At 56.8% G+C, this 27632-nt stretch overlaps 2 protein-coding genes across 3 annotated transcripts; one reads left to right on the top strand and one right to left on the bottom strand.

Annotated features, from left to right (window-relative positions):
* Window positions 1-5289: 5289 nt before the first annotated feature.
* On the top strand, window positions 5290-15553 carry INPP5J (inositol polyphosphate-5-phosphatase J). Its single transcript, XM_027566269.1, has 13 exons — window positions 5290-5506; window positions 7393-8540; window positions 8893-9009; window positions 9152-9260; window positions 9472-9588; window positions 10131-10306; window positions 11068-11179; window positions 11319-11428; window positions 11574-11757; window positions 13942-14079; window positions 14237-14314; window positions 14469-14573; window positions 14791-15553. Exons 1-13 carry the CDS (start codon window positions 5324-5326, stop codon window positions 15298-15300), a joined length of 3087 nt encoding a protein of 1028 aa, XP_027422070.1. The 5' UTR covers window positions 5290-5323; the 3' UTR covers window positions 15301-15553.
* A 114-nt stretch (window positions 15554-15667) lies between these two features.
* PLA2G3 (phospholipase A2 group III) lies at window positions 15668-23533 on the bottom strand. Of its 2 annotated transcripts, XM_027566271.1 has the most exons (9): window positions 23302-23533; window positions 21958-22406; window positions 20981-21834; window positions 19425-19557; window positions 19035-19169; window positions 18418-18725; window positions 17635-17764; window positions 17409-17525; window positions 15668-16828 (listed from the first exon to the last, which is right to left on the bottom strand). In XM_027566271.1, the coding sequence occupies exons 3-9, from the start codon at window positions 21492-21494 to the stop codon at window positions 16615-16617; spliced, it is 1551 nt and encodes a 516-aa protein (XP_027422072.1). In that variant the 5' UTR covers window positions 21495-21834; window positions 21958-22406; window positions 23302-23533; the 3' UTR covers window positions 15668-16614. The 2 variants fall into 2 exon arrangements, with proteins under 2 accessions (XP_027422072.1, XP_027422073.1); XM_027566272.1 differs by having other exon boundaries at window positions 20981-22406.
* Window positions 23534-27632: the final 4099 nt, after the last annotated feature.

Raw genomic sequence — 27632 nt, 5'->3', positions numbered from 1 at the left:
AATTATATAAAATATGTGTATATAAATATATATGCCTAGACCAAAACATAAAGTCTGGAAGGAAACAGCCTAGGAAATCAGAACGGTCATCTCTTGGTACTTGAATCTATAGATGAATCTTTTTCCCTCCTTTACAGTATTTTTTCTGTAGTAGGTATGTATCACCTGAACAGAAACAGTAATCTTTGTTTACAAAATTAATGGGTCACAGCCTTGGGTTCCCACTACCCCACACCATACCACAGCAAGGGCCCCAGACTGCCTGAAGCCAGAGGCCCCATGGAGCCTGTGGCTTTTCCGCTGACAGAGCCAAAGCTCGGTGCCTCGTGGGCCCACACTGTTCACTGGACAGGTGCCACCAAACCACTCTCGTTGCATTAACCTGGACACTGTGGTCTCTGGAGGGGCCAGAGCCTGAGCCGCTGAGCGTTGACTAGCCAGCTAGTGGAACCAATGGTAGAGACGCTGGCCACAACAGTGCCGGGAACATTCTGGCATCGGCAGCCACAGGAGGCCCAGGTTCTCCCAGAACAGATCTCTGCTCGTAATCCACACCCCGTGTGGCAGTTTGGAATCTAGGCCAGCAGGCTTCCTCAGGTGGGGCCGGTGCTGGGGTTTAGACTGTGACAATGCCAGGCTCAGACAAGGTCTGGGTCAGTTCTTAGCCTATGGCCACATTCAGAACTGAGGCTGGGGCTGGAGTCCAGGCTCAGTCAGTGATGGGGATTTGGTCTCAGTGACTAAGTTCAGCGGTCAGCCTTTGTGCACTAAGTTCAGTACACAGTTGTGTGACCGGAGCTGTGTGACCAAGGGTCAGGGCTCAGTCTGAGACCGGGGTTCAGCGTGTGACCGGGTTCAAGACTCAGCCTGCCACCAGGTTCAGTTAATGACCAGACTCGGACCTCAATCTACACCTGGACTTGGGACTCAGTCTAAAACCAAAGATTAGCCTGGACCAAGGTTAGAGTTCAGTCTGTGACTGTGGCTCAGTCTTAAGCTAGGATCAGGGCTGGATCTGGGTCCAGAATAGAGGCCTCAAGTTGGAATCAGGCTTAATCAGGCTTGGATCAGGCTCAGTACTTGACCAGACACAGTCAGGGCTCAATCTAGAGATGGGGCAGAGGCTCATTCTTAGTGTGGGATCGGGGCTCAGTTAACACCAGATTGGGCTCAAGCTGGACCTGGGATCAGGGCTAGGATTTAGTCTGGCTCTGTGCTCTGTTCTGAGCTCTGATAAAGACGTTTCCGGAGACCTGGGAGCCAAGGGCAGGTCAGCATTGCAGGAAAGAAGGGCCCCCAGGCAATCTTCCGCTGCTGCTTTAAACCTCTCCTTGCCTGCAGAAGCCGGTTGTCCTAGAGCCTTCTAACCTACATGGCTTTGCTGCCCGAGATCCCCTCGCACCAGAATAAAAATAGCCGCTCACTTCAAAGCAGCTGACAGCAGTGCCAGGCTGCCTGGGAGGAGGGGGAATTGAGGAGAGAGAGGATGGATGCTTGAGCTGGGCCCCAGCTGTGTGACCTTGGGAAAGTCACTCTTCCTCCTAGAACCCCTTTTTGAGGGCCAGGGTGGGAAGTGAGGATGCCACCTCCCCCAGAGGGGACAGTAATATAACATGTGGTACTCGGTACCAGTAGGTAACTCAGGAGTGAAGCCTTGGGAGGAGAAATGCTCCAAGCCCAGTATGCTTCCTCCTCCAGGAAGCCCTCCCTGATGCTTACCTTGTCCACCTTCCCACCGTACTCTGTAGCATCCTCTACATCTCAAATAATTCCTCAGCTAGTGGCCTTCCTCACAGTGGGCCTGGGTCAGGTGACCAGGGAGCGAACCAAAGGTGGACAGACTCTTCTGTACCATTACCATCCTCAGGTACCCTGGGAGGTGGATTGAGGAAGAGGAAGAAGAAAGTCTCTCCCTCCCTTCCCTGCTTCCGGGGGATTTACTCTGAGCCAAAGGGCCATGCGGGCACGTGTCCATCCTTTCCCAGCCAGAGCCTGGCACACTCTATCTTTGCACCTGCTTCTCTCTCTGCTTCCCAGGGCGTTTCTTCCCTTTTCAGTTTGGCAACACAGATTCTCCTCCAAAGAATGGGTTCACGGCTTCCCTGGTGGCTCAGTGATAAAGGATCTGCCTGCCAGGTCAGCAGACACAGTTCGATCCCTGGTCAGGGAAGATCCCACATGCCAGGATGAGGGGATGGGTGTGGTGGGGAGGGGCGAACTAGGCCTGGGAGCCACAACTACTGAAACCTGTGTGTTCTAGAGCCCACCACAACTATAGAGAAGCCCGCGCAGCAACACTCAGCACAGCCAAAATGAATAACAAACAAATTTTTACAACTAATATGGCTGAATCTTTTTTTTTTTTTTTTCTAAAAAATGAAAGGGTTCAATGGGAACCTGTGTAGGGGAGAATTGTCCACCATCTACCTGAGAACTGCATGCCCTGTCCCCTCCTGGCTGGGTAATCCCTAGGGGGACTTCTTCCTCTGTCAAATGGGGATCTGATTACCAATCTCACAGGGTTACTATGGAGTGACTGAGCTAATGCATCAGCCACCTCCTTTCCTGTCCCTGACCCAAACAGCCTAGAGGGGAACACTAAGATTCCCAGGGGGGCGGGACGAGATGTACTCTCTGCCTTGGAACACCGCCCCCTACCCCCAGGAGTGAAGGATGGGAGCTGGGAGCCACGAGGTGCCTCCGGAGACAGCCGTCTCCAGGGGGGCGGTTCTCCCTGGCAGCTGCCCCCAGCCTGCCGCCCTGAGCCCCGGAGCCTGTTATCAACCTCCTTAGTCATCACGCCAGGAGCTCAAATATAGCTTTTACCCTGTTCCTTTCTCAGCCGGGGTCCGCCCCCCGCCCCCTTCCCATGGCAAGGCCATGTCTGGGTCTCAGAGCCTCTTTTCCTTCCCCTCCCCAGGAAGACAACTATGCGGGGTCTGTTTCGTCATCCACCAAATGTGCAGGTTAGAGATGGTGGTGGTGGTGGTGGCGATGCTAACTCCAGGGCAGCTACCTTCACTGAGAGCTTGCTCGTGCCGGCTGTTGCTGCTGCTATTTTGTCACTGGGTCGTTTCTGACTCTTTGTTACCCTATGAACTGTAGCCCGCCTGGGTCCTCTTTCCATGGGATATTACAAGCAAGAATACTGGAGTGGGCTGCTGTTCCCTCCTCCAGGGCATCTTCCCAGCCCAGGGACTGAGCCTGCTTCTCCTGCACTGCAGGCGGGTTCTTCACCATTGAGCCACCTGGCAAGCCCTACCTGTGCCAGGCTCTGTGCTAAACCCTTCATATGTATTATACGGTTGAATTCTCACAGCAACCTTAGCAGGTAGCTCCTGCTTTGAGTCTGCATTATACTCAGAATCTGAGCGACTCTCCAGGTCGGTCAGTGGCAGAGCCAGAAACAGAGTCCTCTGCATGATCTGAGAGATGGTGGAGACCCTGCAGAGGACCCCTGTGCATGCTTATTTGCCTGACATTTGCCTGGCTTTTCAAAGGCATTGATGTTCCTGTATCAGCCCTGGTGGCTGAGCCTTAGGACTGGTTCCTGGGACCCAGATCTGTCCTCTATCACTTCCAGGGTTGCAGCAGAAGCCAACTACTCCTGAGGGCCTAAGTTTTCTCATCTGTAAAATAGAAGTCAGAGGGCTAGGCAGGGTCGGTTCCAAATTCCTTTCCATTTCTAGCGGCCTGAGCATCACCACCACCATCTCCACACTCACGTCTTCCCTCATTGCCACCCCACCTTCACCTCCAACTCCACCATCGCCTCGTCTTCCGTCAGCGTAACACCCCCAACGCCTCTCCTGCCCACGTCTCTCCTCCACTTTTACCATCACCCTTATCAGCATCTCTTCCTTCTGCCACCTCCACCATCACCCAGCTTTGCTGTTACCTCTACCGTTGCCATGACCATCACCTCCACTATCCCTTCTATCACATTATCCATCCCATCACTGCCGGTCCTCCCCTTCCATCGTCATAATTATGTGCAGTTTCCTCTCCACCCCTGCAGTCACCACTGTTGTCACCTCCCTCATCACCATCCAAAGACAACCTTTCTACCCCAGGACCCTACTGCAGCCTGGGTCTCTGCCTCTTCAAATTCCAGCCTCACGAAGACACTGGGCCCAAACTCAGACTAGACCAGAGACAGTTAAGCAGAGATGGGAAGCCCATCCAGGAGAGGGGAAGGGGGCATCTGTCCACATGACCTTTTTGCAGGGGGCCACAAGGGCCCATGAGGACACAGAGGGCACTGGTGGCCAGCAAGGAGCTCTGGGTGCAAAACCGAGCATTTTCTGCCTAAACGGAGGGAGAGCACTCCTTTCTAAGCAAGCTAGCAGTTCTGGAGGAACTGAGATTTCAGGGACTGCTTAGCAGACAAGAGGGAGAGTAGGGAAGAGGCAGAAGCAGAGCCCACAGCCATATCCACCCAGATCTGAAGCTTGTCACTCGTTCACACTTCTCATTGATTGATTGGTCCATGCACGCAGCCAACACTTCCCTAGGTGTGGGAGAGACAAGGCCCTGTGCTGGGTCCTGGCCAAAGAAGTTCCCAGGCCTGTTTTTGACCCTCTCACCATCTGTTTCCCACCGCTTGGCTGTTCTCCACCCTAGTCCCCTTCCCCCAGAAACCCCAACTGGCTCTTGTGGGTCACAGAGGCAGCTCTCTGTCCTCTCTGAGACTCAGAGGACCTCCCCAGCTCACCAGATGACCTTGAGAAAGTCCCTCTCCCAAGCCACACCCAGTGAGTCCTGGAGAAGGAAAGCTGAGGGGAGCTGTGGGGACAGGTGGGAAGGTGTCTACAGAAGAGGAGGGGCCGGTGTTGAGGCTGAGATGGCAAAAGGGCTCCAGTTGCTGGAGCCTGAGTGTCTGGCTCTGGGATGGGAAAGATAGAACCAGGAAGGGGGCCAGGCACCAGGGCCTGAAAATGGGGCAAAGGTGGGGGCCAAGGCAAGCCCTGAGTTGGCAGGGAGTCAGGAAGGCCACAGGATCAGGGCCAGGACCCCCGGTGTCTCCGAGGCCCTGGAGAGGGGGCTGACCTTTGAGTTACCTTACCCTCAGGTATGTCAGCGCCCCTCCCTTGAGCAAGGGCTGGCCAGGCCTACTGGAAGGAGGGTGAAAACAAGAAGAGAGCTTCCACTATGCTGGGACCTGTGCCAGGCCCATGGGCCCACTCCCCACCCTTTCCTCTCCTACCAAGACCATTCCAGGTTCAGCAGCCAGTCCCCAGGGGGTAGGCCACCTTGCCCGACCACCTCTAGGTTGGAAAGTGGGTGCCTGTGCCTTTAAATTCTCAGCAGGTTGAACCGACTGATGACATCACTGGTTCCCGGGAGCGGAGGAGCTGGAGCTGGAGCCGGGAGGGAACCTGGGGCTGCCTGGGCTGCAGACATGGAGGGCCGGGGCGACGGTGGCAGCAGGAGGCCAGGGACCCGGGCTGGCTTGGGCCCCCTGCCCATGCCCCATGGGATTTCACAAACTGGGGCACCTTCCAAGGTAAGACCCCTAAAGCTAGTCTCCCCCATTCCTGATCCTTGGTCCCATACCCCACACACATTGCAGGCACCTTGGTGCCCCCAACTGAGGGGCTGGCATTCTCCTCTGCCCACCAAGCAGGGACTGGGCAAACAGGGTACCCTAGGGTCTGAGGAGGTAGCGATGAGACGCCCAGAGAGAGATGGAGTTAGCCATCTCCAGGAACCTACGGAAGAGCCCTGAACTGGGTATCAGGGGACCCAGCCATGCTTCAGCTTTGCTGTGTGACCTTGGGCAAGTTGCTTGTCTTCTCTGAGCCAATGCAAAATGAGGAGGCTTGTCCCTGAAGACTGAAACTGTGACATCTGGGATGTCTAACTTGTTAGTACTGGAGGCGGTGTAGTGTTTGGGGGGGGGTGTGGAGTGGGACACTAGAAACCAAGGAAGACGCCCAAAATGCAAGCCTCAAAGAGCTGAGTTTGGGGACAGAAGTGGAGACAGTTCCAGGTTCTCTGAACTGAAAAGGACGCGGGATACAGGCAGGACTGCATCTCTGGAGGCAGGGATGGGGCCGCCCCAGGGTGAGTGCAAACCTTCATCTGCCCTCCCTGGCAAAGGACACTTCATCCTGACTTCTGGAGACAGGGGCATCAGAAACAGGACAGATGGGAAAGGGAGAGGGCCTCCCTGCTGGGCCCAATGCCCCCAACTCCACTGCCAGACAGGAAGAGGGTACATGCTGGCCTGCTCTCCCAGGAGAAGTGACGAGGGTAAGAGGGTACAACTTGTGCACAGACGTGTGGCACCGGGATCAACAGAACCCTGGACTTGCTCTGGATGTTGAAATCACACTTGGGAGGATGGACAATTCCCTGGAGCTCAAATGCGATCCTAGCAAATGAGCTCAGAAATGCAGAGAGATGAGACCGGGCTCCCCAGGATCAGTGTGGCCACAGACCCTTCACGAGGTTCCTTCACTTTACAGACAGGGAGACAGAGGCCCTAGTCAGGGAAATGCTAGCCTACGGTCACACAGAGCTGGGCTTGGGATCAGCCAGTCCCAGCAGGGCTCTTGCTCCTGCAGGGGATCTGGGTACAGGTAAAGAGGACAGAGGGGACCATGACCAAGGAGTTGGGGATGTTTGCCGGGGGAGAACATGAGGGTTCCTGGGTACAGTGGAGGAAGGGGGGCTGTTTAACAGGCTGGACCCAGGATGTCCAGAGTGGGCAGACCTGGGGGGTCAGATCAGTAGCCCTTGGCCAGGCAAGCAGCACGGACTGTAGGGAGAGTGGGGCAGTGCTCAGGGAAGCTGGCTCCAGCCCCCCAACATTCCAGGGTGGCGAGGGAGCAGATGCCAGCCAGGAGGTTAAGGGGAGCCCACAGGCCCAGGCTTACACTCTGCTTCCTGTAAGTCGGGGATTTTAAACTCTGCATCTATGAAAGAGGTATCACAGGTGAGGGAGGGGATAGGTTTCCGTGTCCTGTTTCCTTTAAAAGAGAAACTGATTCACAGCAGAATCGACTGAGGTGAGAAATTAGGAAGAACTTCCTCAGAAATATATGCCTTTTCTAGCTAGACAGAGTCTGCTATGATCTCTATGGAGTGGAGGACTGCTTAGGGTCGGTTGACCCTGAGTCTCTGCCTGCTCCTACAAGATGGGGGTTTCCCAGGTGGTACTAGTGATAAAGAACCCACCTGCCAGTGCCGGAGACGTTGAGACGCGGGTTCGATCCCTGGGTGGGGAAGGTCCCCTGTGGGAGGGCATGGCAACCCATTCCAGTATTCTTGCCTGGAGAATTCCATGGACAGAGGAGCCTGGTGGGCTACAGTCCATGGGGTCGCAAAGAGTCAGACACGACTGAGTGACTTAGCACGCACGCGTACAAGATGGACTCACGTTTTCAGCTCCCAGCGAAGAAGTCAGCCCCAGTGCCCTTGGAACCACGGTTGGCTCTGACGCCTGTGGGGCCACGAACAGCAGTTCCACCTTCCTCAGAGGGTCCAAGGCTGGCTCTGGTGTCTCCCCGACCCATCTTGGCTCCAGCGTCCACCCCTGGAGGGAAGAAAACAGCTCCTGCCCACCGCCGCTCCGGCCTAGCTCCAACATCCGTGGGCCAGTTGGTGATGTCTGCCTCGGCTGGGCCGAAGCCTCCTCCTGCGACCTCAGGCTCAGTCCTGGCTCCGACGTCCCTGGGGCAGCTCCTGATGCCTGCCTCCACTGGGCCAAGGCCTCCCTCAGCTACCCCAGTGCCTAGGCTGGCTCCATTGTCCAGGGACCAGAAGCAGGTGCCACCTGCCTCCATGGGACCCAAGCCAGCACTGGCTGCTTCAGGCCTGAGCCTGGCCGTGACATCTGAGAAACAGCCCCCACAGCCCTCCTCCAGCCCTTCCGCAGGGCCCAGTCCAGTTCTGTCGCCATCTCAGGAACAGGTCCTGGCTCCAGCATCCGTGACACCAGCCCTGGCCTCCACAGGGTGGACACCAGCTAAACAGAGGGACGCTCCAGCCCCTAGACCTCCCCCTCAATCTGAAGGGCATCTCCCGGCCCCAGCTCAGGCATCTGGTGCTGTGAGCTCCCCATCCTTTATCCAAGCCCCCCCAGATCCTCGGGTCTCCCCGTCCTTCAGAGCCCGGCCCGAGGTCCCCCGCAGCAGCCCTGAAGATCCTGTCTTGCCCCGGCCACCCCAGACCCTGCCCCTGGATGTGGGCCAGGGTCCTCCAGAGCCTAGCACTCGCTCCCCGGGACTTCTGTCCCCCACCTTTCGGCCAGGTGCCGCCTTAGCCCAGACCGGGCCCCCACCTCTGCCCAAGCCACCCCGGTCTCCCAGCCGCTCCCCCAGCCGCTCCCCCAACCGCTCCCCAGGTGTCCCCCCAGCTCCTGAGATGGCCCTCCCCAGGCCTAGCAGCCAGGGTGCCGGGCCTGGTGAGCGTCTGAGTCCCAGCCTTCAGCCCAGAGAAACTCCGGTCCCGGTGACCACCTCCTCTTCTACACCCACCTCGTCATCCTCCTCTTGGTCAGCCCAGCCCACCTGCAAGAGCGACCCTGGCTTCTGGTGAGGGCCTTCTCCCGAGAGGCTGGCTGCCAGGGCTTGAGCCCTGAGACAAGCAATCCTCTGGTGGTGGGCCCTACTCTGCCCCAGCTGACCCCCCTGAGGAAGAGTCCCTGGGGTTGTTAGACCCACTCTGGGACCCTCAGAAGACAGCAGTCCCCTCGGAAGGGACTTGCCCACTCCTGCCTCAGTTGATCTCCTCTGGAGAGTCTGGTGGGAGGGGTCCTGGGCCCACGGTGGGTCCTTCTGAGGGCATTCACCCACAGCTTGTCTCCCCATTAAGAGCCCTGTGGGAGGGAGCTTGAGGGTAAGGGGTGGTGCCCAGTAGTAACCCCTCCCGTACCCCCATCCCCAGGATCACTGTGGTCACGTGGAACGTGGGCACTGCCATGCCCCCCGACGATGTCACGTCCCTTCTCCACCTGGGCAGCACCAGCGATGACAGTGACAGGGCAGACATGATCGCCATAGGGTGAGGGGACAGGGCGAGCGGACCCCCCCCTGAGCCCCTGGGGCCTCCCAGTCCCTTGCCCGTGGGAGGGGTTCCTAGGGCACCCCCCAATCCGAACGCCGCCTCGCCATCCGCCCCCCACTCCGCGCCCCCCCCCCCCCAGGTTGCAGGAAGTGAACTCCATGATCAACAAGCGGCTCAAGGACGCGCTCTTTACGGACCAGTGGAGCGAGCTCTTCATGGACGCTCTAGGGCCCTTCAACTTTGTGCTGGTAACGCCTCCCTCAGCTGCCCCCCTGGGAGGTGGAGACCCCTGGCTTCCCAGTACTAGCTCTGCCATGACTCACTGTGGGGCCCGCTGAGCCTCTGTGGCTGGGTTCCTGAAATAGGAGGATGGAGGAGCAGACCTTTAAGGACCGGAAAAGGCGAGGGCGGGGTGGGAGCCGTGTCCCGCCGCTCAGCCTCCTCTCGCCTCTGCGGCAGGTGAGCACCGTGCGGATGCAGGGCGTCATCTTGCTGCTGTTTGCCAAGTACTACCATCTGCCCTTCCTGAGGGACGTGCAGACTGACTGCACGCGCACTGGCCTGGGAGGCTACTGGGTGAGCGTGGAAGGGACGTGGGAGAGACCAGGGACCTAAGGGGTCTGTAGATTAGTCCCCGCCCCCAAGCAGTGGCAACATCCCCTCCCCAAACTCCACCCCTTACTCTGAGACCTGCCTCTCCCCACCCACTGCTACCTCTCCTTTTCTAGACCCCGCCCCTTTCTATAAAACTTTCCTAGGTGGCGAAGTAGTCAAGAATCCGCCTGCCAATGCAGGAGACACAGGAGATGAGGGTTCAATCCCTGGGTCGGGAAGATCCCCTGGAGTAGTAGGACATGTCAACCCACTCCAGTAATCTTGCCTAGAAATTTTCATGGACAGAGGAGCTTGGCGGGCTTCGGTCCGTGGGGTTGCAAAGAGTGGCCCCTTTCTATTCCCACCACTTCCTAGTGTTCCATTCCTTTCCTTAGAACCCACCCCTCTCCAAGCCTGCACCAGTCCTGAGCCACACCCGCTGACCACGCCCACCCCAAACCCCGCCCCAGGGCTCACCTCCCTGCCTAAGCCCCGCCCACGACCCGCCCAACCTGTCTCCCCAGGGCAACAAGGGTGGAGTGAGTGTGCGACTGGCTGCCTTTGGGCACATGCTGTGCTTCCTGAACTGCCACCTGCCGGCCCACATGGATAAAGCGGAGCAGCGCAAGGACAACTTCCAGACCATCCTCAGCCTCCAGCAGTTCCAGGGGCCTGGCGCTCAAGGCATCCTGGATCACGAGTATGGGCCTCTTGGAGCTTGGGTGGGGCTAGGGGAAGAGGCTGGAGAAGGAAGTGGCAACCCACTCCAGTATTCTTGCCTAGAGAATCCCGTGGACAGAGGAGCCTGCTGGGCCGCTGTCCATAGGGTCGCACAGAGTCGACTGAAGTGACTTAGCAGCAGCAGCAGTGGAAGGGGAGTGGTAGAAAGGCCCTGTAGGGAGAGGCGGGGCCTGTGGGGGCGGAGACACGATGTCTAGGAACCGGAATGCGGGAGGGCGTCCCTTATCCGCCTGCAATGCAGGAGACCCCGGTTTGATTCCTGGGTCGGGAAGATCCTCTGGAGAAAGGATAGGCTACCCACTCTAATATTCTTGGGCTTCCCTTGTGGCTCAGCTGGTAAAGAATTCGCCTGCAATGCAGGAGAACTGAGTTCGATCCCTAGGCTGGGAAGATCCCCTGGAGAAGGGAAAGGCTACCCACTCCAGTATTCTGGCCTGGAAAATTCCATGGACTGTATAGTCCATGGGGTCACAAAGAGTCGGACACGACTGAGTGACCTTCACTTTGATCGGGAAGTGGATGGATCCTGCAGGATGGATATTTGCTGAGGGGTAGGACCTTGCTGGGAGTCAGAACCTGACAACCCACCCACCCACCCACCCCCCTATGTCATCACTGGGAGCAGCCAGCGCTGTCAGGTTGGATGGGGGCAGAGAAGATGGAATTGGGCTCTTCTTCCCATGGACCCTGCTGAGCACCCCTCTTACCTTCCTGGAACAGCCTCGTGTTCTGGTTCGGAGACCTGAACTTCCGCATCGAGAGCTACGACCTGCACTTTGTCAAGTTTGCCATCGATAGTGAGCAGCTCCACCAGCTCTGGGAGAAAGACCAGGTGGGGGATTGCAACCTGCACCCCAAACCCCAAGCACACAGAACACGCCCTAGGACCACCTGTACCCTAGACGATGGTCCTTGCCCTCACCTGCTCTGCCCAAGCTCTTGTCCAATTCTCTGCTTCTGGACCCTCGCAGCTCAACATGGCCAAGAACACCTGGCCCATCCTGAAGGGCTTCCAGGAGGGGCCCCTCAACTTTGCACCCACCTTCAAGTTTGACGTGGGTACTAACAAATATGATACCAGGTGAGCTCAGCCCCAGGATGAGAGGTGGGGATGTGGGCTGAGACAGGATAAAGGGGATAAAGGAATAAGGATAAAGGAGAGGAAAGGGGAACAGGGGAGCTTGAATCACAGCCCCTGATTCTCAGGCTACTCCTGCCCATCGCAGTGCGAAGAAGCGGAAGCCAGCCTGGACAGACCGTATCCTGTGGAAGGTCAAGGCTCCAGGTGGAGGTCCCAGCCCCTCAGGAAGGGAGAGCCACCGGCTCCAGGTGACCCAGCACAGCTACCGCAGCCACATGGAATATACCGTCAGTGACCACAAGCCTGTGGCTGCACAGTTCGTCCTGCACGTGAGTCCTGGCCTCCCCTCATGACATCCCCAAGCCCAGCTCAGCATCCCACTGCCCATGGGTAACCCCAGGCCCTCACCACCATCCACTTATTATAACAGACTGGGAGTGGGATTATGGTCTCCATTTTTAGATGAAAAAACCCTGAAGCTCAGAGACACAGCATCTGTTTCCTAGGGTCACATGGTTAACAAAGGGAAGAGTTAGGATTTGAACCCAGGCTAGGCTGATTTCAAAGAGTGTATCTTTTCCATTCATTTCTAGCTCTCCTTTTCCAAGAAATGGTTAGGGCAATTGTGTTAAAATTCACATATACAGTAAGACGAGCAAACTCAAAATATATACTCAAATGCCATGTAGTGTTCATTCACATTCACTTATTATTTATTTACCATCTTACCATATGTGGTGGGGAGAGGGAGTAGAGATATAAAACAATACACAGCTAGACTCTGAATAGTTACTATAAAATTTAGCTTTGTGTTTGGATTGAGGCCCCTACTTGCGACAGTAAAAAGGGAAAATCCAAAATGTCAGAACTGGATCATAGAGATCACGTGATCCAACTCTCTGTTTTTTGTGTTTGTTTTTGTTTTTTCAGGAAAACGGAGGCCCTTAGTTGGGTAGGCACGAGCCCCAAGTTGCACACAGGCTCAGCGGCACAGTAGGGTGGAGCCCACTTTCCAGCCCTGAAACCCAACTCTGGGCTCTCCGATTCTCTTGATCTGATAAGATGGAGCCCAGCAAGCCAGAGAATATTTTCCCAGCTAACTTTGTCATATGATCAGTCGGCTGGACAGCAGCCAGTGTCCTCAGCTAGGAATGGAAATCTGCCTATGTCCGGCCTCCCGTGACCTTTGGTAAAAGCCTTGAATGTGAGGTTTAATCCCCAGTTAGGGACCTCACCTTGAGAACCACTCCTTGTGGGTGCTCTATCCTGCATTCTTTATCTAGAACTCTCCCTTATAAAACATTGCCTGTCGAGTGCCTCCTCACCTCCTCCTCTGGCTTTGCGCCTGAGCTGTGTAGGATACGTCAATGTGTCATCCTTTTGAATGTACTGGTAAGCCCCAAGGATGTCCACATTCTCCTCCTGGTTTCACTGATGAGGGAAACAGAGCCCCAGAGAACTTCAGTCTCTTACCCAAAGCAGCACAGAACAGAGCTCAGCAGGAGTTTTGACCCCGCAAGGCCCTGGAGGGTGTTTCCAAGACCCCAGCCTGGCCACCCAGCCTGGTTCCTGCTGTCAGGAACCCAGGGGCAGGGAGAGGAGGTGCTGGTTTCTTCTGAAGCAGCTTGGCTTAGAAGATAAGGTGGGGAAGAAAGTGGAGACCAGATAAACAGGGGAGCCAACGAAAGCCTGAGGCTGGCACCCCCTGAGTCCTTCCCCGAGGGACAGAGATGGAGCCAGCACCCTGGCCGCCTACCACCCCAGCAACCTCATCCCCATGGTGACCCCCCGATCAACCCGGGGTGACCCTTGGAAGAGGAGACTCATGGTTATCATTTGTCTCCACGGACTGGTAACAAACAAGGTTCATAATGGTGCCTTAGTACGGGTGGGGAAGCTGAGTCTCACTTAGGGTGTCTTGGGACTTACCTGAGGTCATGAGCAGGTTAGTAGCAGAGCCCAGAAGGTCTTCAGGCTTCTCCCCAGAGCTCTACTTGCCGGCTCAGGGGTGTTCAGTTTACCCCAGGATATCCAGGGCATCATGGGACTTTACCTGTCTCTTGTTAGCATATAAGTGAGTCATTCATTGAGCACCTACTGTATATTGAGACGTTTATAGGATGCTTTACATGGTATCTCTCTGAATCTGCAGAGCAACCCCAAGAGTTAAATGTGATCCATCAGAGTTTACAGACAGGAGCCCAGGTATTCAGAGAGGTCAAGAAATTTACCCCAGGTCACACTGCATGCCAGGGCCAAACCCACAGTCTACCAAGGGTCAAAACTGTGTTCTCATTCACTCCTCACGGAGGCTAAGGACAAAAGGAGCCCTAAGCTGGGAGGCGGGGAGCCTAGCATTTATCCTGGACCTGCTCCTCCTCCTGTTTCCCAGTCGGTGCAGCGGCCTCAAAGGCCCTTCATCTCAGCCTAACTGTGCCGACTGAGGCCCAAGGGCTCTAGGTGCAGAGAATGCTAGAGGGTCTCCCCTGATGTTGCCCCCTGCCCCTGGGCAGTTTGCTTTCAGAGACGACGTGCCTCTGGTGCGGCTGGAGGTGGCAGACGAGTGGGCGCGGCCGGAGCAAGCCGTGGTGAGGTACCGCATAGAGACGGTGTTCGCCCGCAGCTCCTGGGACTGGATTGGCTTGTACCGGGTGAGAAGGGCAGGGGCGGTCAGCAGATCGGGGAGGGAACTTGGGGCCTGAAGGGGCAGCCAGGGACCCATACAGGACTTCTCCAGAGTTTTATGTCACCCAGGGAGGCTGCTAGGGTCACCGTTACGGGTCACGATCCTGATTGCTCTCGCCCCAGGTGGGTTTCCGTCACTGCAAGGACTACGTGGCTTATGTCTGGGCCAAACACGAGGATGTGGACGGGAGCGCCTACCAGGTATTTTTTTTTTTTTTCTTTTCCTACCAGGTATTTAAGGGGAGGGAGAGTGGGAGGAAGCCCTCATTGCCCTTGGGGGCTCAGGATTCCGTTTCAGGGGTCCTGAGGCTGCCTCCCTCACCCCAACCTGGACCTAAACCTCCCGACCCACCAGGTGACCTTCAGTGAGGAGTCACTGCCCAAAGGCCACGGAGACTTCATTCTAGGTTATTACAGCCACACCCACGGCATCCTCATCGGTGTCACTGAGCCCTTCCAGGTGAGTGGTCCTGGCTGCAGGGTTTGAGGCTGGGGGTGGGGAGGTGGCGCCAGAAGACTGTTCAGATCCTCTAGCGCCTCTGCGTTCTCTGTGAGCTCTTCAGTAGCCTGACCTTCCTGGGCCTGCCAACGGGGAGGGCGGGAGGGGTTCCCAGAGGCCTCCACAGCCTGTTAGGGAGAGGGGCACCCCAGTGAGCAGCCTTGCTCCCCGCCCCCAGATCTCGCTGCCTACCTCGGAGCCGACCAGCAGCAGCACAGACAGCTCGGGCGCCAGCTCGGAGGATGAGGATGACAGCACCCTGGAGCTGCTGGCACCCAAGTCCCGCAGCCCCAGCCCCGGCAAGTCCAAGCGGCACCGCAGCAGGAGCCCAGGCCTGGCTCGCTTCCCCACCCTTGCCCTGCGGCCCTCGTCCCGGGAGCGCCGGGGCACCAGCCGAAGCCCCTCGCCCCAGAGCCGCCGCCTGCCCCGGGCAGCCCCCGACGGGGCCGGCAACGGTGGCAGCCGGGGCAGCAGTGAGGAGGGGCCTCCTGGGCTGCCGGGGGCCTGGGCCTTCCCGCCATCTGTGCCTCGAAGCCTGGGCTTGCTGCCTGCCTTGCGCCTAGAGACTGTAGACCCCGGTGGGGGTGGCTGCTGGGGACCTGATCGGGAGGCCCTGGCCTCCTCCGGCAGCCTGTCTCCCAGCCCCCAGGGTCGGCAGGGGCTAGAGGAGGGGGGCCTGGGGCCCTGAGGGTGGGGTGGGCGGGCGGGCCCAGGGGTCCCCCACTCTGCCTCAGTCTTCTGCAAACCCACCTGCCTCCCACCGGCTGCTGCTCCAGCTTGATCTGCACCTGCCACTCTGTTCTGGCCAGGGGTGGTCCCTCAAACTCAGTCCTGGCACCTCAACTGTGACAATCAGCAAAGCCCTATCCTGGCCCCCATCTGGGATGGGGGGCGGAGCAAACCCAGAGGTCATTGTTTAGGAATTAAATTCTCCAGCTTCACTCCCGACTCCTTCCTAACTTGCTAGCAGTCTGGGGTGGGGAGCAGGTGGTCGGAGGAAAGGACTACAGAGGCGAGAGGATGACAGGTCTGACAATGACTAGGCACCAGCTGTATACATTACACATGCCATCTCCTTTAATCAGCACCATAAGCCTGAGTTGTGGCACTGAGTTCAGTGCAGTTCTTAGCCCCATTTCACAGATGAGCAAACTGAAGCCTTCAAGAGGTGCTATGAACCTTTGCAAATCAGTTGTCTTAAGTGCAGTTTGGCTGGGTGTTGGAGGGAGAGAACATTTACTGGGTGCTGAGTGCTGTCTGGGAGTTGGTTCACTTAATCCTCAACAACCCTATGAGGTAGCTCCTGTCTACATCCCTCTTTCTCAGAGGAGGAAACTAAGGCTCAGAGTGAAGGAGGTCTCTTGCCCAAGGGCATAAGGAAGATCTGAATTTAGGTTTAGGGCAGAAAGAATGGGCCAGGGTTGGGCTGGGAAGGGCATAGCAGCTGTTAATAGAAGGGGTCCCTTGAGGAAGAGGGGAGTTAAGAAGCCCCTCTCTAGCTCCCCCATCCTGTATTCAGACACAGGCACTTCTGTGACATCCCTCCTTCACCACCCTCTGCCCCCAGACCTCAGCAGGCAGGCTCTGGGGTTTTCCTGGACAACTCTTTTGAGACGTGTGTTAATTTCACAACATGGACATATGTGTACCTCCTCCTGGTACCTCCTGGGGCTTCTGCAATGTTACCCTCTCCTCTTTCCCATCTGGTTGTTAACTCCCTGGGAAGGCCCAAGCCTGGGGCAGCAGAATGAGCCTCCTGAATACCACATCCAAGCACAGAGAGGTTGTGTCACCAGCCCAAGATCACCCAGCACAGCAGGAGACATGGTCCAGCATTTGGGCCTTGGCCGTCCCCAACCCTACCCATGGGGCCCTCTGTCTGTCCACAAGAGCCTGTCCATGCTTCAGTCTCACAATGGAGGGAAAGCTGAGACCTGCCCCCTTCCCAGGGCCCAGCAAAGCCCTGGGTCCGATCTAGTGCCCAGGAGAACAAGAAGTGAGGTCACTGGTTCCAGGGTTTCTGCTGCCCTTTGGGTCCTCTGGCTCCCTGGGTCAGCTGCAGGCACCGGTCGTAGAATGATGTGGGGGCCTTTGGGTGCTCTGAAGGCCTTGCCTGCCTGTGGTGTGTGCCTGACCCCTGGAGCTGGCGTCGCCTCTGCTGAAGTCGCCGCAGGTGCTGAGCTGCCACTCTGATGGCCCTGGGGTCACTGGAACAGCTGTGGGGACAGAAGAGGGGGACAGGGGGTCATAGCTGGCAAGAAACCCACCCTGCTCTGCACACAGGGCAACCAAGGCCCAGAGAGGAGCAAGGATGGGGCTGGGGTGGGGAGTGGTTATACTTAGCAGGGGGCAGAATAAACCTAATCTGGTACCTAGAGGCCGGGGTTCTACCCTAGATGACTGCAGAAACCTGGGCCACTGAGCCTCAGTTTCCCTACATATGAAATAGGAAAAGAAACAAGGAGTTGGTTTTGAGGATCAGAATCGAAATGATACTGTGGCTTAGGAGGAAGAGTTCAGGAGGTGCTTCACTAGCTGTTCTGCAGGCCTTGCCTACATACATCACACACAACATGCCCTGGTGTCTACCTCCATTTCACAGGTAACAAAATGGAGGTATGGACAGGGGATTCAGCTGGCAAGATCACACAGGAAGTAGAAGACGGAGCTGAGATGCAACCTATGTGGGCCCTTGACCCGCTCCATCGCCCTCTCAGCCCAGGTGCATAAAAAGGGGAGAGGCAACCCACCCCCTTGGAGAAGACCCCCGTCCCTCCTGGCCCTGCCATCACCTACTCTTTGACCTCAGCACAGTCCAGCGGAGGGGCCAGTTTGAAGCAGGTCATGCCCAGCAGCTCCTGATGCATGATGGCGCCCACAGGTGGGTTGTGGAGCCTCAGGAAGCGGGCCAGCCTGAGGGCAGAGGCAGGTTCAGACTAGGGCAGGGCCTTTCCAGCCTGGAGTCCCTTCCCAGTGGCTGGCAACAGGCAGCCCATCCCCCAGGGGTGCGAGCAGGCCTCACCGGCGTGTGCAATTGCAGTGGAAGAGGGGGTCCCGGGCGCTGTTGAACAGCTGGAACTTGGTCTCCTGGGGCCCGATCTGATGCTCACACCGGTCCAGGCGGCGGAAGCTGCGGCAGGCCTGGCGGACGCCTGGGGGCAGGGGCAGTGGTGAGGGGAGCCCCGCCCCACATCGAGGTCTCACTGGTGCCCGCTGCCCTCTGGCACAGGCTCAGTCCCACACACACAGTGTCCCTTCATCTGTCCTCTGTGCTCTCAGAGTGCTTCACACGTAGAGGAGACGCACACACACACACACACACACACACACACACACAGAGCAGTGCTGCCATGGGGGAAGCCCAGAAAGGTAAGAGTGCTCAGAAAAGGTTTCCTGGAGGCAGAGGCTGCTAAGCTGACGCTGAAGGAGGAAGACTCAGGGAGAATGCCCCAGGGAACAGGAGTGACATACGCAAAGGCCCAGTGGCGGGAGAGAGCAAGTGGCTTCAGAGGAAACAAATCCAGTTTGTGCAGGTGGAATTTTGACTGGGGAGTAGGGTTTGCAGGACCAGCACCCAAAGACCCCTGGGTGCTGGAACACCGTGGAGGGGGCTCAGCGGGGAATCCCCTGGTCAAGATTGCAGCTTATGAAAATCCCTCTGGCTGTAGTGTGATTTGATGGGTGAAGTTGGGAGTCTCTGGAAGTTCAGAGCAGGAAAGGAAATAACACAGGGTGTCCCCAACCCCACACAGAGGCTCCTCTTTACCTCAGGCGCCCCCAAAGCTAGGTTAGGTTCTGCACTCACCCTGAGGTTTTAAGCCACCCTGAGGCCCCTGGAGACCTGGATTGGTGACCTCCGACTGGACTCTGGGGAGCATGGCAGGCCCAGGGGAGGCCGCAGGTGCCTGGAGGGCTGTGGCCTTGGCTTGACTGGGGTGCCTAGACTCTTTCTGCTGTGATGGCCACTTCTGAGGATGCTGCATCAGCCGAGGCTGGCTGGGGGCTGTGTTCTGGGGGCTGGGACTTGACGGGGTGGCAGGGGAGCTCCAAGAGGCATTGTAGAGTGTCCTGGGCTGGAGACGAGCGAGGGACACAGAGCCGTACCTTCTACACCTGGGAGGCAGCACATGGTGGCATTGGTCACCCAGAATCATCCCTCCCAGAGGGCCCCAGGCTCATCTCCATGGAGATCGGGGCTCTGCCAGTCCCATTCCCTCAGCCCATAGCCCACTGGGTTGTACGGGGCACCAGGGAATGTCTGTGTCCTGGGGCCCCCACCCCCTCCCCGAGGAGAGGACAGGGAGGACAGGACGAGACATGGTTCCCTGGAGGACGGACATACAGACAGGCCTCCCCCCCAGCCTTGGAGCCCCAGCTCCCCCACCCTGGCTGGGAAGGGGGTCAAAAGGGGAACCAACATACCCGCCCCACCAGTACCACTCCACACAGGCCTCCTGCTCCTCCAGCACAAAGCAGGGGATTGCTAGCACGTTGAAGAAGACCACGCCCACGATGTCGGAGACGGAGTCCCACTGGTTCTGCAGGCACTGCTGGAACCTGCCCCAGAGCCGGCGCTCAGTCCCCGGACCTGAGAGGGCTACCTGGCTCCTCTCCCAGGCCACCCAGCCACCACTACCAGCCAGGTGACGTGAGGTCCAAGAATCCCACATCCTGTTAAACCTCAGCTTTCCCACTGCACAGGGGAGTCTGGCTGGCTGATCCTTTGGGACCCTCTGGAGCCCAGACTCTGCACCCAGTAACTGGGTAACCCCACCCTGAGCTCCCAGCCCTCCCTGCCCACCGCTAACTAACCTGGCATCACAGCTGCAGTGGGAGATGGTGTGGAATCGGTAGTTCCGGATGCCGTAGTTGTACTGGAAGGGCGAGACCGTCTGGGGGCAGTGGTCATGTTCCTGGCAGCAGAGGTCAGGGCCCTGGAAGACCCCTGCAGGGAGCAAAGGGAGCACTGGCTCAGCGGTCCCAGGACCCTGGGCACCACATGCCAGCTCTGCCCACGTGGTGTCGGGAGCAGAGACACCTCTGTGTCAGCCTCTGTGGGACTCACGGTTCCAACACTTGAAGAGAACACCCAGGTACAGCCTATGCTGGGCAATGCCAAGTGCCAGGCAGCCCACCCAGGAGCCCTTGTCCATGGAAAAATCTTCCTCAGGTGAACAGGTGTCTGCCTCTAGAGTTCTCAGGCTCGCACCCCAAGTGAAACTCCAAAGTTCCGAATGTGTGTGAGATGGGAAGGCAAACAGTAGGGTGCAACCTTGCTGGTGCAGTGAGGCATTGTCAGGATGCCAACCTGCTCCAGTGTAAGCGCCAAGTCCTCCCCCAGCCCTCTGCACGTAAGCGCAGACAGCTGTACCGAGAAGTGCAAAAAAGCCATGCATGCTTTCCACCTCCCGAGCTATAACGCCCTTTGCTGAGCATCTTCCAAACGTCTGGCACTTCCCACCCCAGCACACAGCAGGCCTGGGAGGGAGCTGTCACTTTTACTGTCCAGGTTCAGAGAGGGGAAGTGACTCATTCAGCTTGGAAGGGCTGAGCTGGGATTTGAACCGAAGCCTTTGGGTCTCCTCGTCCAGTTGGCTGGGCATTCTGAGACCATAAATCCTCCTCTTGGGTAATGGCTTTTTGGCTCAGCCCAACCCATGGGCGCAGTCCATGGGGTCGCTAAGAGTCGGACACGACTGAGTGACTTCACTTTCACTTTTCACTTTCATGCATTGGAGAAGGAAATGTCAACTCATTCCAGTGTTCTTGCCTGGAGAATCCCAGGGATGGGGGAGCCTGGTGGACTGCCATCTATGGGGTTGCACAGAGTCGGACACGACTAAAGCGACTTAGCAGCAGCAGCAGCAGCAACCTGGACAGCCAGCCCCAGCCAACCCCCACCCTCAGATGGTGATTGATGATGGCTCCCAGATGTGAGTAGGACATTTCCCATCTATAACCTCATTTGAGCACCCCACGATGAGGTTTATGGTCACCCCATTTTACAGAAGGTTTCCCTGGTGGCTCAGCAGTAAGGAATCAGCTTGCCATGCGGTAGACACGGGTTCGATCCCTGGGTCGGGAAAATCCCCTGGAGGAGGAAACAGCAACCCACTCCAATATTCTTGCCAGGAGAATCCCATGGACAGAGGAACCTGGCGGGACAGAGGAGCCTGGCGGGCTAGTCTATGGGGTTGCAAAGAGTCGGACATGACTGAGCATGCGCGCACATTTTCCAGATAAGGAAACTGAGATTCAGAGAAGCTAAGTCGCTCCCTCAGGACACGCAGCCTGGGAGAGTGGATGCCAGGGCTAAAGCCTGCGCTTCCTCCCCCACCAGCCCCCCAGTCCACACCCCGAGGTCTCACCCAGCTCCGTGGAGTTCCCGGCAGAGTCCCCGACTCCACACCACAGCGTGCCAGGCATAGTCCAGCCCCTCTTCACCCGCTGGTGCCGGATGCCAGGCGCTCCACTCTGCCCTGCTGCTCGCTTCTCCCTGGTCCCTGCTGGACTCTCAGCAGGCCCTTGGCAGGCCTCCCACTGGCTCTGAAGGATGGCCAGGGCTCTCTGCAGCTCAGGTCCAGGGGTGTGGATGAAGGAGCCCCGGGTGAGCTCACCAGCACAGAGTGCACGGAAGGCTGCAGTGAGCTCTGGCTCATCCTGCCGGCTGCACACCTGCAATCTCCCGTGCCCATCCCAGCGGGCATGGAACAGAGCTAGTCCCTGGACATCCTTGCCCAGGAAGCTCAGGGACCCCAAAGGGATGCTGGCGGTGGGCCTGGCCAAGTGGCAGGAGGTGCTGTGCAAGTGGAGGGTAGGGGAGCCTCCCGGAGCCACCCCCAGGAAGCTCAGCACCCCCAACAGTGCCACCAGAACCCCCATCCTGCCCTGGCGCAGCCAGACAAAGCCCTCGGGAAGCCTACCCTGGTGGGCCCACGAGGCAGCAACTCTGCGGCCGCGGAGCGGAAGCGGTGCCCAGCCGAGCCGGTGCTGCGGCACCAATGAATGGAGCTTTGGGAGGAGTAGGAAGGAGGCTGGAGTATGGGGTGATCCGGGGCTTGTAACCGAATCCACCGGCTAGGCAGGCCGCTGATTGGCTGAGGAGTGCACTTGCCGGGGCCCACGCCCCCACGCAGCTGGCCTTTCTCCTCCACGCCTTTCAGTCACCTGCCGCCGGCCCAGCCCTCCTGGATGGGGACGGTAGGAGCCAAAGCCCTGGGACCTGGGGCGGGGGACAGGAGGAGTGTCTGCGTCTCCCTGGGTGCTGAAGGAGTGTCCAGGGGCTCAGAGGAGGCTCCTGAACTTGGCCTCATCACCCCGCCTCAGGGATGGCTCCCACGCCTACCTCTGCAAAGCTGGCGGAAGGTCATGAGGCTCTGCCAAAGCTGGGTAAAGAAGACGAGGGCAGGGCTGGGGCTCTGTGGTCCCCCCTCATCCGGGAGCTCTGAGGCTTCTGGGAAAGGGAGCATCCATCCCCCGGCCGGTTGGGGTGCTCCCCCTGCCCAGTCCTGGTTCTAGGAAAGGCACTCAGCACACTCAGGGAACAGAGTCCCAGGCCTCCCTGCTTCCTGGACTCCAAGCACAAGCGTGGCCCAGTAGCAGCCCTCCTGGTCTGATTGATGGTGTAGACACAGCCACCGCAGACTTTGAAAGCAACTCTGGGCTGGGCTGATACTTTGGGTTTGAAGAGATGGACGTCCCCAGAGGAGCAGAGGTGGACTCGGGGGCTGGGTCTGCAAGCGCCTCCATGCTTGGACTGCAGTCACCTGGGGACACGGCAGCCCATCCTGTGTCCTGCAAGAGACCCGGGCGGTCTCTCCATCAGGGAGGGGCTACACCCAGTGCATGTTCCTATATCTCAAAGCTGATGTGTTATTCAACTTCCAACCAACTGGGAAAGCTGGGTACTTACAACCCACATGCAGATGAAGAAACTGAGAATCAGTGAGGGTGAGGAAACCTCAGCTGACAGTCAGAGCCCAGCTCGGGACGGGTTAGAGGCTGGGAGTGCAGCTCTTGGGGGCTTTGCTGGGAGGCCAGAGCTGGCTGGGACAGTGTCTCTTCTGTTCTGCCCGTCAGCCTACTGCTCCCGTAACATCCCCTCAATCTCCACCTGGGTCTCTTCCAGGAGGACGGGCCCCAGTGGGGGCAGAGGTGGGGAAGGGGAGCTCCCCGGGGCAGAGGAGGGAGAAGGAAGCTACAGGCTATGCAAATGCATCTCTGGCTTCAGCACCAGCCTGGGTCTGTAGCTCAAAAGGTCATAGCTGGGGACAGTGAGGAGGAGGGGGAGAGGGGGAGGGGAGCACAGCATCCAAACTCCTTCTCTCCAGAGGCTGGGAAAGCGGGTGTAGGGTAGAACAAGTGGTGGCTGGAAGGATAGGGATGCCTGGGGTTCCCAAAGGCAGGGACTGAACACAGAGGGGGTCCCTCTGGGAAGAAGTCTGATGTTCCCAGCGTCTGGGAACTTTCCCAGTGTAAGACCCTGTCACATACCTTGCCCTCCTTTTTTATATTACAGAAACTTTTCATGCTGGTCACAACCCAGGGAGTCTGGGAGGTGCCTGGGCAGGAACCAGACTTTCAAGGTGGGACAGACCAAGCTTGGGTCCTGGCACAGTGTGACTTCAAGCTTGGAAGTCTCAGTTTCCCTGAGCCTCTGTCTTCTCATCTATGTGACAGGCATACTCACAGTGGACACTTCACAGGACCCTGGGCACAGTGCCTGGCATCTGAAATGCTATCACTGAAGGCTCAGGACACCCCTGGGCAGGAAGCAGTTTACCCAGAAGAAGGCACATCCACGAGGTTTCAGGGCCACAGCATCTGTGGCGGGGAGTCCTGGTTAGGCCCCTGCCTGGCGATGTGACTGCAGGTTCGTCTCTGCCTCTCTCGGGGTCTCAGCTTCCTGCTCTGTTCAGTACGGGGTGCAGTGGAACTGACCTTTGAGGTCTCTTCCTGCCTGGTTCCCAAAGGGAGGCAGGCTGGGGCCTGCCCAGGGCCTTGAGGGAGGGGTCACTGGATTTTCCCTTTAGATTAACCGGCAGCCACGTCAGCTGGACAGGCTCTGGGGCCGTGCTTCCCCCGGGGGCGCCCCTCAGCGGCCTCGGAGCAGAGGGTGCCGGGAGCCAAACCAGTGGGACAGGACCGGACCAGTGGGGCCCACAGACAGGAGGAGCCCCGCCGGTCCAGGGCGTGGCAGGGTGCAGAGTCGGTGACGGTGTGAGTGCCGGACGGGGGTCCTTGGGAGAAGGAGTCCCCCTCCCTCCCGTCCCACCGTTTGTCTCTGTCTCCCCATCCCCGTCATCCTCTGTCTCTTCTGGCCCCTCTCCCATCCCTCTCTGTCTGTCTCTTTCCTGCCCTGACTCTGATTCTCATAATTTCTGTCTCTTCCGTCCCTCCACCTCCATCTTTCTGCCTCTAACTTCCCATCTTCTTTCCTCTCTCCATTTCTCTCTCCGTCTTTCTCTACATTTTTTTCACCGAAGCCCTTCTTTTTTGTTGTCTCTCTCCTTCATTCCTTCTTTCTCCATCTCTCAAATGTTTCTGTTCTGTTTCTTTAGTGCATGCGTGTATGTGTGTGCGTGTGTGTATGTGTGTGTCTCTCTCTCTCCTAATTCTTTTCCTCCTTTCTTTGTCCCTCTCCCCCCTCCACACCCTGAACCCAGGTCCAGGGCCCAGCTTAACCCAGCCCTTTCCTGCTCATATTTTCCCAGCCGTGACCTCATCTGATGCTCACAACCCCTGCCCCTCCCTGGGAAGACAGGCAGGGCAGGGTTTCTCATCCCATTGTCAAGATGGATGGAGGTGATTTGCCAGGAGTCACACAGTGCATAAGGGAGAAGCCAGGTTAGACGTCCCCTAGGCTGTGGGGAGGGCCTCCCCTGGCCCTGGGAGACTCTCAGCTCCTTGAGAACCTTCCTGCCGAGGGCCTTCCTCCCTCTGCCCCGTGGAGCTGGCCTCCCGGCCCCACCCGAGGGCTCTCTGCAGCTCTCTGCGCCAGGACAGTGGTGCAGGCGGTGCCTAGCTCCAGAGCATTCTGCATTCATTCAAAACCTAAAATAGTTACTGAGAGTCTACTTTGTGTCAGGCACGGGCAGAGCCATGCACAGAGAGAGGAGGGGAGGGGGGTCAAGGATGCTTGAGTTGGGGGATGGAGGTGGGAGGCATCCTTGGGGGGTCAGGGGTCGGGCAACCCGGAGCAGCTGGGGCCTGGGCTGTGTCTTCTAGGAAGCTGCCTCCACGGGAGGGAGTTCCCTGGTGGTCCAGCGGTTGGGATTCCGCACGTTCACTTCTAGGGCCCTGGGTTCAATCCCTGGTCAGGGAACTGAGAGCCTGCGGTAGATCTTAGTGACCACACGTAGTGACCTTATCAGATCACACACAAGCCTGGCTAGGTTTGTCCCCTGGCCATCTCTGACCTTCAGGCTGAAGCCTGCCATGACTTGCAGGATCTGGGCCTGGCTGAACTCACCAGCTCCCCGCTTCTCTGTTCCAGCCACACAGGACTACTTTCATTTCTATAATAACGAGGCCCTGTTAGGGCCTTTGTACGTGCTGTTCCCTTTACCTAAAATACTTCCCTCTGCTTTTCCTGGGCTTGTTTCTGCTCATCTTTCAAGTGTTGGTTTAATCACCTCCTCCAGGAATTCCTCCTCCCTGACTACCCTAACCCAGGATGGGCTCACCGAGGGGCTGGCAGTTGCTGCTGGCATCAGGGGCACCCAGGACACGGTTCAACACTCAGCAGCAGCACCCTCATTTAGGACAGGGGACTGGAGGAGGGAGGCATTGTGGGTGTCATAGATTCAGGGTTCAAATGGACCCTGTTTCCCATTATACTCTGTCATAGCTGGTCAGTGTAAAGCCACTTTTCTGAGTCCCTGTTGTACAAGTAAATAAATCCGTTCTGTCCACACCAGTGCTGAACAATAAAACTCTAGTGCAAGCCATGAATGTAATTTAAAATTTCCTAGCCACAGTTGAAAAAAATGAGAAACAGGTGACATTAATTTTAATGATACATTTTATGTAAACCACGTGCAAAATATTATTTCAGTGTGTAATCAACACTTAAATTATTAATGAACTATTTTGCATTCTTTTTTCATACTAAGTCTTTGAAATCTTTGTGTATTTTATATTTACGTGCATGTGTGAAGTCTCTTCAGTCATGTCTGACTCTTTGTGACCCTGTGGATAGTAGCCCCACCAGTCTCCTCTGGCCATGGGAATCTCCTGATAAGAATACTGGAGTGGGTTGCCATGCCCTCCTCCAGGGGATCTTCCCAACCAAAGATTGAACCTACATATCCTGCATTGGCAGCTGGATTCTTTACCCACTGAGCCACCTGGGAAGCCCGTTTCATACTTATCAGTTCAGTTCAGATCAGTTGCTCAGTCGTGTTCAACTCTTTGAGACCCCATGGACTGCAGCATGCCAGGCTTCCCTGGCATTCCCAGGCTTCATCACCAACTCCCAGAGCTTACTCAAACTCATGTCCATTGAGTCAGTGATGCCATCCAACCATCTCATCCTCTGTTGTCCCCTTCTCCTCCTGCCCTCAATCTTTCCCAGCATCAGGGTCTTTTCCAATGAGTCAGTTCTTCACATCAGGTAGCCAAAGTATTGGAGTTTCATCTTCAGCATCAGTCCTTCCAATGAATATTCAGGACTTCTTTTCTTCAGGATGGACTGGTTGGATCTTCTTGCAGTCCAAGGGACTCTCAAGAGTCTTCTCCAACACCACAGTTCAAAAGCATGGTGGCTCTGAATTTGGATTTCACATTTCAAGCACTCAGTAGCAACATGACTCTACAGGCTACTGAATTCTACGGCATGGCTCTGTGTCTTGATCTGTGTGGTGATTACACAGTGTATTTAGATGTAAAAATCCATGGACCCGAATACTTAAGACTTTGGCCTTTTTATGTATACAAATTATCTCTAGTCTTGAGAAAAAAAAATATTCCCAGGTTTCTGGCCTGATCCTGGGTGGAAAATGGGTGAGGCAATTTCCTGGGGGTGGAGAAGACTGAAGGTGAACAGATGGGGAGCAGGATAGGAGGAAATAGTCTGAAATCTTGATCCCTTTAGGGGTTTGTTGCTCCCAGGACCTGGGCAAGTTTCCAGTCACCCCACACCCCCGACCAGGAGCTGTGCAAACTTCAGCTGCCCCCTGGTGGCCATATAGCAGTTCAGTTGCTCAGTCGTGTCCAGCTCTTCGCAACCCCATGGACTGCAGCATGCCAGGCCTCCCTATCCATCACCAACTCCCGGAGATTACTCAAACTCATGTCCATTGAGTCGGTGATGCCATCCAACCATCTCATCCTCTGTTGTCCCCTTCTCCTCCTGCCCTCAGTCTTTCCCAGCATCAGGGTCTTTTCCAATGAGTTGGTTCTTCACGTCAGGTGGCCAAAGTATTGGAGTTTCAGCTTCAGAATCAGTCCTCCCAGTGAACACCCAGGACTGATCTCCTTTAGGATGGACTGGTTGGACCTCCTTGCAGTCCAAGGGACTCTCAAGAGTCTTCTCCAACACCACAGTTCAAAAGCATCAATTCTTCGGCCCTCAGCTTTCTTTGTAGTCCAGCTCTCACATCCATACATGACTACTGGAAAAACCACAGCTTTGACTAGATGGACCTTTATTGGGAAAGTAATATCTCTACTTTTTAATATGCTGTCTAGGTTGGTCCTAGCTTTTCTTCCAAGGAGCAAGCGTTTTTTAATTTCATGGCTGCAGTCACCATGTGCAGTGATTTTGGAGCCCAAGAAAATAAAGTGTCTCACTGTTTCCATTGTTTCTCCATCTATTTGCCATGAAATAATGGGACCAGATGCCATGATCTTCGTTTTCTGAATGTTGAGCTTTAAGCCAACTTTTTCACTCTCCTCTTTTACTTTCATCAAGAGGCTCTTTAGTTCTTCTTCGTTTTCTGCCATAAGGGTCAGGTGGCATCTGTGTATCTGAGGTTATTGACATTTCTCCCAGCAATCTTGATTCCATCCAGTCCAGCG

Source organism: Bos indicus x Bos taurus, chromosome 17 (genome assembly GCF_003369695.1).
Source record: "Bos indicus x Bos taurus breed Angus x Brahman F1 hybrid chromosome 17, Bos_hybrid_MaternalHap_v2.0, whole genome shotgun sequence".
In the NCBI taxonomy this organism is placed as follows: Eukaryota; Metazoa; Chordata; class Mammalia; order Artiodactyla; family Bovidae; genus Bos; species Bos indicus x Bos taurus.
This window is presented reverse-complemented; position numbering and strand designations above follow the sequence as displayed.